Below are 8,650 nucleotides of genomic sequence, written 5' to 3' on the forward strand. Positions count from 1 at the left end.
TTGTCTGCTCTCCTATTTCGAGTGTCTTTTTATTTGTGTAGTCACGGTTAAGCCATATCAACATTTTATATTACTATTCATGTTTGTCTTATTATCTCTATAAAAAAATAATATAAAATATTGACGTGATTTAACCGTTATCACACAAAATAAGAAGGCACGGAGAACACCGGAAGTGGAATGACAGACAAACATTGCCCATTACTTTTTCTATGCCGTAGAAGAAGACATGATTGGATTGATATATTTGTATATATTTTGGTTTCTTTGCTGTTGATGAAAACGGAAAACAATTCAACCACTGCCTGCTATTATTCTAGCCTTCTATCAGTTTCACACCTGCAGTCTTCCAAGACTACAATTGTTGTTTTTTCATTCTGCATCAAACACCCCATTATATAACAAATTGAAGGTCCCAGTATCTCACATAATTACGGTGTACACATTTTATTTTATTCTCTTTTATTAATCTGCTTGACTTACGCTGTAAGCACATTTCGTGTTATCAGATCGAAGACAAATAGTAGTTTTCCTTTTAGATAATTGAAGGATATAATACATTTTGAATTGATCAAAGGGCAAGGGCTACCCCGGCACAAAAGTCGGGATTTTGCAAGAATAAACAAAAGATGCAGGATCAATGCAACGTCACAAGCATGGATTTTGTTTGACCAAAAACTTTTAAAATGTGTGACGATGAATAGCAAACGAAATCCGTGGTTTAAATTCTCTTTTAGTGAAATATTGGGTAGTTTTGTTGGTAGTAAGTAGCAATTTCTGCTGATGAAACGTATGAGCTTGCGCACAAAAATCTAACACTTATTGAAGGTTTTTCCATGCAGAAGATATGGACATCACACACATCATCGATGTGTACTATGGGAATTTTCCCAACCAATTCCTCCAGAAATCTGAGTAATTGGTACTCGGTTGCACTGTTTGTAAGCTGAGAAATAAAAACAGCCACACTCGAGGATCTGAAAGGCAGAAGCGCATCACCCCCAACAAGGCCACAGGCCAGAGTCACAACCTCCAGTCCACCATTTTTTTGGTTCCCATAGCTCAAGATTTCTCTCTCTGCAAGTGTTGTTGAATCCACATAGGCCTGCAATTATACTTGAAAAGATAGCGTAAGGCAGACCATAAAAGTCCGAATAGAAACATTTGGCACAACATTGAGTTTAGAGGAGCAATATATGATTAGCTAGGAAATTTGCAAGGGCTTGTAACGTAAGTGGTTAAGAACATTTACCCGGTACTTGAGGTTCTGTATTCAATTCTTCTCTCCCCAACATCGACTCCGTGAGAATGATAAACTAAAAGTAAGAAAAATCCAAGAGAAAATGCTATGAAATTGATGTACCTTACGATAAGCATTAGAACAAGCAAATGAAAGACTGAGAGGAGTCCAACAGGTTTCATCCACCACGTTTCCAAAGCCACTCCCATCCTCTTTCAGTGGAGATGCAGCCACCACGGATGCTGTGTAGATTAGCCTCTTAACTGTTCCTGATTTAAGACAACATTCTGCAATGCTCTTTGCCCCAGCTATGGCAGCCTCAGTTATGTTCTTGTACTGCTTTGCAATTTGATCACGTCATATATAAATATCAATTTTTATGTTCTTGTACTGCTTTGCAGTAATTTGATCACATTATATATAAATATCAAATTTTTAACATAGGAAACATAGGAAAGCTGGTTTAGATCAACAAATAGTTTCATACTTTAACATAAGTCCATTGTCATTTCATTTTCTAGCATACATGAATAAAAAGTCCTCGTTTGGCATGTCGTATAAGGAATCGGATAGGACTAATAGTACGAACCTGGCTATTTGATGTCTTCTCGTATTAAATAGTTGTCGGATTAATTTAATTAGCCGGATAGGATAGTCGGGTATACACCTTCTTAATAAACCTTTCCAAAAGGAGTGGATTATTAGTCGGGTATAACCTTTCCTCTCTCTCGCACTTCGTTCTCCACGACACCTCTTCTCGCCGTCGTCCCTCTCGTCGTCGTCGTTCTCCCGGTCGCTACTCTCCTAGTACTGTCGCACTGCTGCTCTCCTGGTACTGTCTCTCTTCGTGAAATCCAAAAGTACCAGAAGAGTACTGAGCTCTTGATCAGGAAATTGCCATTCTAGAGGCTTGTTCATGAAATTGCCCAGGATTTCAAAATTGATCTGTATTTCCAGAGCCACGCGGTGTTGGCACTGTAGGAGGCTGCTGAGGCCTACCTTGTGGGTCTATTTGAGGACACCAACCTATGCGCCATCCATGCCAAGCGGGTTACCATCATGCCTGCAGAACAATATTTCATCTGGGCAATTTTTTGGTATTTTTATGTATTTTTGTTCAACATTTAATTTGTTTATTTTTGTTCATTTGGTTGTCTGTAGCCTGACTGTTGAACAATATTTCATCTGGGCAATTTTTTATTTTTTTAAAAAATTAGATTTTGCTTAATTTGGGGCTTTTTAATTTGCTTTTTATTTTGAAGTTTAGGATTTGAAAAGTATTTGGGTTTTTAGATAATTATATAATTATATTCGATACAATATGAATAATACGGTTATAGTTTGATATTGCACCAAATGCCCGATTAATTTAGTCAGTACTATCCGGTAACTATTTATCCTATTCAACAGAAATAGTCAGTACAGTCCAAACTGCCAAACGATGCCTTCTTCTCTTCAAGTAAGGGTAGCAGAGCTAAGGTCAATACCACAAAAGGTTGACTGACCCGATCTTAATATTGAAAATATATTTGTGATCTCGAGCAAATTACCCGTTTTGAAAATAGGTTTCGGATCAAATATGTGCTAAACTATAGGACTGTATATCAAGATCATGAAGGGGGAAACCTGGGAATTTTCAGTGTGTTGTAAGGGAGTTGCTACATGGAAAACAAACATACAGCCTTCAATTGCATTCTCATACTCAATTGGGCTGTAAATGTCAGCTTCAAACAGCACTAATCTAGCATCAGCATCAGGAAGGCTCTTCAGAACGCTCACTTTGGTCACATCATCTGTCAATATTTCATAAAAGCAAAATTCATTTTAAGAGACAAAAAAATAGAAAGCAGGAGAGACAAGAAACGTATTATGTTCTATGATGAGTGTGAATTAACGATTCTAATTCATAATCTGACAATTATAAACGTCGCGCACATACCCAAGTTGCGGAGTGTTGCATGGACAGTGTATCCTTTTTCTAAAAGCTGCTTGACAAGCCAAGAACCAATGTAGCCTGCACCGCCTATAACACATACCTTGTAGCTAGTACTCATGCTCATGGAAAAATCGGTGAGTTCTATTAAGAAATATCCTTGTAATATGTTGTAGAATCCTTGTAATATATCATCATTACTGTAGAATATTTACTTTCTTATATTAGTTTGGTCAAATCCCACTTTAGGTGGATTACTTTCGAACAAGAATTCTCTGTCCTTCCATTTCTAATGCCCTTTTGTTTGTGTGGTCACGATTAAGCCACGTCAACCTTTTATATTACTATTCATTTTGTCTTATTATCTCTATAAAAAAATTAATATAAAATATTAACGTAACTTAACCGTGATTACACAAAATAGAAGGACACGAGAGAACACTGGAAGTGAGAGGATAAATAATCCTTGTCCATTAATTTTTCTATGCCGTAGAAGAAGACATGATTGGATTGATATATTTGTATATATTTTGGTCTCTTTGCTGTTGATGAAAACGGAAAACAATTCAACCACTGCCTGCTATTATTCTAGCCTTCTATCAGTTTCACTCCTGCAGTCTACCAAGACTACAATTGTTGTTTTTTCTTTCTGCATCAAACACCCCATTATACAACAAATTGAAGGTCCCAGTATCTCACATAATTACGGTGTACACATTTTATTTTATTCTCTTTTATTAATCTCCTTGACGTATGCTGTAAGCACATTTCGTGTTATCAGATCGAAGACAAATAGCAGTTTTCCTTCTAGATAATTGAAGGATATGATACATTTTGAATTGATCAAAAGGGCAAGGGCCACCCCGGCACATAAGTCGGGATTTTGCAAGAATAAACAAAAGATGCAGGATCAATGCAACGTCACAAGCATGGATTTCGTTTGACCAAAAAATTTCAAAATGTGTGATGTTGAATAGCAAACGAAATCCGTGGTTTAAATTTTCTTTTAACGAGAATCGAATTTAAAATTTTTTACTTACAAGTAAAGAAGAATACTACTAGATCGTAGTACTAAGTGGCAATTAAATTATTATTTAAGTATTGATTAACGTGTTTATTTTCTATTGATGTGGAAAAGTTGTGTAGGGCTTTGCTTGCCACTAGATTTGCTGAGTAACATTAAAATTCAATCAAATCTCGCCACATGATAAGTCTTAAATATAATTTTATCAATTCTTTATTTAAAAGTCTCATAATGTTGCACTCGTATTAGATTAGGAATGTGATTGTTTAAATCCTAGTGGATCTAGGAATATATCTTATCTTCCTATTAGGAGTTGATTACCTATGAAGAGTTGTAATTCTAAAAGAGTAAGGATTTTACTTATCCTACTACTATAAATAAAGGCACAATGGGGTGGAATAGAACATACCTCACAATTACACATCTTTCTCTTCTATCTACTATTGTCGCACCCCTCTCTTTATGGCCTTCATAATTGTTTAGTAAATTATGCTTACAACACGTTCTTGACGCTATGCTAAAGAGAGTTTGATCTTCAATTAGGAGAGTATTACATTTTAAACATTCTTTTTATTATTAATTTATTATTTTATTAAATTGATCTACATGCTATTGATTCAATTTAATCTTTCTATGTTGAACGTGATACAATGCACTGGAGATGCAATTCCGGCTTTTCGAGAAGGATCTTCTACAAATTCTAAGGCTTTTGTTGTTTTCTGCCAATCAGGTATGCTTAAAATAAAAGAAGATATTTGAAAAGACCATGAAGCATGAAAATATTCCCCATGATGCATAAACCCCCTACATTTATATTTACCTTCCGATATATATTACATATGTTTCATATATTTGTCAATATATATACATACATTCATGCATTACGCAATTATAAAATCGCTATGTGGAATTTGTGAGTCAACGAATTGAAAGAAAATAGAAGCAATTTTGGTTCTTTTTACAAACCTTAGAATTTGAAAAAATAAAAAGAGGAAATTCAAATTTGGGAAATCTACGGCTGAGCCGCGGCCTGGAGCCACGCCACCACACTAACCTTACCCTAAGTTGAGCCTGCAGCTCGAGGCTTGGACGCTGGAACCGTGAGGCAGCAGCCTTTTTGGGTTTGCTGCATGTGTGTGAGAATCAGGCATATGCATGGGCTCCTTACTGAAGGCTTGCAACTTTTGGCCCACATACCAGCAATTTTTCTCGCTAGGCCTATCACACTGCGGCCTATGCCAAAACCAAGCTAGCGCAGCTAGGCTTTTCTTGCGCACTCGACCCACATCTAACTAAGGTTGAGGTGTCTTTCCTTCACAGCCCTATTGGGCTTATTTTCCTTTGCTGCAAGTCTACAACTTGCGTGCTTTTACGGGCTGCTGTGCAGCCATGTTATGTAAACCAAGGCCTGTAGGTTGCTGCAAGGCCGTGCTTCACACAATCAGCCTACACGTGTTGAGCTGTGATTTTTTTTTTTTTTTAATCCAGTATCCTCTTTTTTAGCATTCTCGCTTCATAACCATACCCAAATTTTTCTTTTGACGTTTTTGGTTAAAGTCACACTAGGCTATATTTTCTTAATTATTTGGCCCGAAGCCATCTAAAGTGAATATCATCCGTAGTCATTATTTTTGCTTCTACAATCGACCCCGAATGGTCCCGATCTATTGAATTAATTAAAAATGACCTGTAGTCCCTTAATCTGACAAGATATCCAAAATTATTGACTTGAAGATCACTTTTGGCCATTAACGATTCAATATTTTATTTATTTCCTTTGAACCATTGACTCACTTTCGTAGTCCCGAAGCGCTCACACTTAAGTTCCCGAAGCAACTCAAATCCACTACACTTAAATCAGCATATTGCATTCTGTGTTCTTGCAGAAACCTCTTTTTTATGACTAAATGTTCATAAACCAAATTGAACCTGTAGTTTCAAATTTAGTGCCTTTGAAACTCGAAGTTTTCATAAAACAAATACACCCATGAAAGCCCGACGTTTTTCATGAAAACCATGTCTTAGAACTCGAATGTTCTAACTTTGGTGCTTATGGATGATTCATTTCCATAGCACCAATCACAATGTTGTTCCCTCTAACTCAATGGATTGTCGAACCATCACGAGTTCGATTTCCCTTATTTGGACGTTTCTAATGGAAACCATTTTATGTGGGGTACAAGACGTGAATCTCCACTTGACTATCAAGAAGCTGAGAAACCATTGTAGCCAACAATGGCATGGAAGAGCTGAATAAACCTCCACCATGATCTTCATTTGAAGCATTATAAACGGAAGTACCTCTCGAACAAGGATTCCATGGCTCTTTGGCTTGTTCCTACAGACTGTCTAATCATATAAGACATTGCCTGAAGCACATCATGATTATGTTTATGAATGAGTACGATTCTAAAGTTTATAAATCCAATTGAATTTTGACTGTAGAATATTTTTCTCGTCCTTCCATGTTTCAAACTCGCTTCTGAAGCAGCAGTGAAAAAACGGAAGTTTACCAAATTCTCGGATCTGACTACTACGACAAACGTGAGAGAAAGGTATATACCCAGTTCGGTTGAAGTCTACCGAATGGTATAGACTCAGTTAGGCTGGAGTCTACCGAATAGCTCGACCCAGTTCGGTCAGAGCTTACCAAATGGTGATGCCCTATTTCGGAGAGATGTACCAAAGGGCATGCTCTGCTTCGGTAGAGGTGCACCGAATGGTACTACTCTACTTTGGCAGAAGCCTACCAAATAGACTCCTTCAGCTTCAGCCTACCGAACCCAATCCGGGGTCTGTCTCTCTCATAATCCAATTTTGAGTTTGTTTTTATAGCAAATGGTAGAATCAGGGCCTGCCAAGGTGTGGCATTATGCCCAAAGCATGATCTTTGGCACCTAAGACCTAAAACTTCAAGAAGAAATAATAGTATTCCCAAGCCTTAACCTTGCAGAATCTACTTCCGTCTCAATGAAATAGATAATTGGTTATGCACTTATTCGTGCCCATACAATGTCGTTAAGGAGTACCATTCTCGTAGTCAATACATGAGACTAATTGTGCTACACCAAACATTCTTGGAAGAGCAGAATTTTGACATGAATGGCATTCTTGGCCGAATCCCCTTCGTAAACCATTTACTTTGTGAACATTTTTCCATGTTCTTGGATTCACTTTTAGTGTTTGTTTTACTTATGGATAATCTTATTGATATTGTCCTCGAATATGAGTTAATTGAATCATGTTTCTTGTATACATGTGACCGAATTCAATTAAACACGCGATTAGGTAAAAATGTGAGAAAGTTAGTTGTCTGGATGAATGCGAGACTAAGCACACTAATTTTACACCTAAATCACATCTCTAACAACGACTTCAGGTTTATCCAACCTAATTAAGAGCATTGGCACGCCTCTCGTTGTATAAATGGTACTGAATTACCATTTAAGGGACCTTAAATTGTCCATGTCGTTGAGTTTTAAAGGATACTCGAGATGACAATGATCATGAATGAAACCACTGACAAAAATAGAGTGAAGCATCTTTGCACCACCTCCAAAAATGAGCGTGAAGCTTTGATTTAGGGCCAATGGGTTGTCTCTTAACTGGGAACACATCACATGTGGCTGGCTTGGAGCCTGGTGATTAACCAGTTTACTTATTTTGGCATGACCTTTTAGGACACTTAGGTTGAACAATGATACTACAATGCATTTCCTTACCTGAAGTAAGGATCTTGTGCCTCTAAGCACACCTTGCTAAGCCTGCTCATTAGGGAAATTGATTTTCTAATCATCCCTTGCAAAGATATGAAACGACCCTCTTTTGACAGTGGATTTAAGGGAATATATGTGGACTAATCCAACCAAAATGCGGACCATATAAATACTTATGGTTTTGGTTGATGAATCGACAAACTGGTTACATGTTTGTCCACACACATTGCTGCTAAACCTCTTAGCCGATTAAGGTTCACCACCATACTTATCCCATAAAGTTCGAGAGACTGGATAATGTCGAAGAGTTTATATCGACGATGTTTCGATAAAGTATTGCATGTCTTTTGGATTTATAATTGAACATCAAATTCTTATGTTCACCACAAATAGCCTCACCTAGCGATCATAAAGCACAATTTCAATGATTGCTCGGATTTTGGTAAATGTACCAAGTTTTTGGTTTATGCCTAGGTCTATGAAATCTTGTACACAATTATGTTGGTCCACCTTGAGGCCCATTGCCATTTAACCTATATGAGATTACAGTTGGTTACCGGGTACGAACCTAACACTTTTCGTATTTATACATTTGGGTGTGCATTCCATGTGCCAAGTTGCGCCGCCTCAACGTACCGACGTTGGTCCTCAAAGAAGGATGTGAATCTTTGTCGATTATGATTCTCCTTCACACTATGTAACATCCTACATCGACCAACAGAGGGGGTGATGTGCCT

The 8,650-nt window shown here is 37.4% G+C and overlaps 1 protein-coding gene across 1 annotated transcript; it reads right to left on the minus strand.

The window, feature by feature from the left end:
* Window positions 1–624: 624 nt before the first annotated feature.
* Window positions 625–3,334, minus strand: LOC125469173 (putative anthocyanidin reductase). Its single transcript, XM_048566239.1, has 4 exons — window positions 3,180–3,334; window positions 2,867–3,033; window positions 1,364–1,576; window positions 625–1,105 (listed from the first exon to the last, which is right to left on the minus strand). The coding sequence occupies exons 1-4, from the start codon at window positions 3,298–3,300 to the stop codon at window positions 734–736; spliced, it is 873 nt and encodes a 290-aa protein (XP_048422196.1). The 5' UTR covers window positions 3,301–3,334; the 3' UTR covers window positions 625–733.
* Between the last annotated feature and the right edge of the window lie 5,316 nt (window positions 3,335–8,650).

The sequence above is a fragment of a genome, unplaced genomic scaffold (genome assembly GCF_019419815.1).
Source record: "Pyrus x bretschneideri cultivar Hongxiangsu unplaced genomic scaffold, Pyrus_bretschneideri_v1 Contig40, whole genome shotgun sequence".
Classification (NCBI taxonomy): domain Eukaryota; kingdom Viridiplantae; phylum Streptophyta; class Magnoliopsida; order Rosales; family Rosaceae; genus Pyrus; species Pyrus x bretschneideri.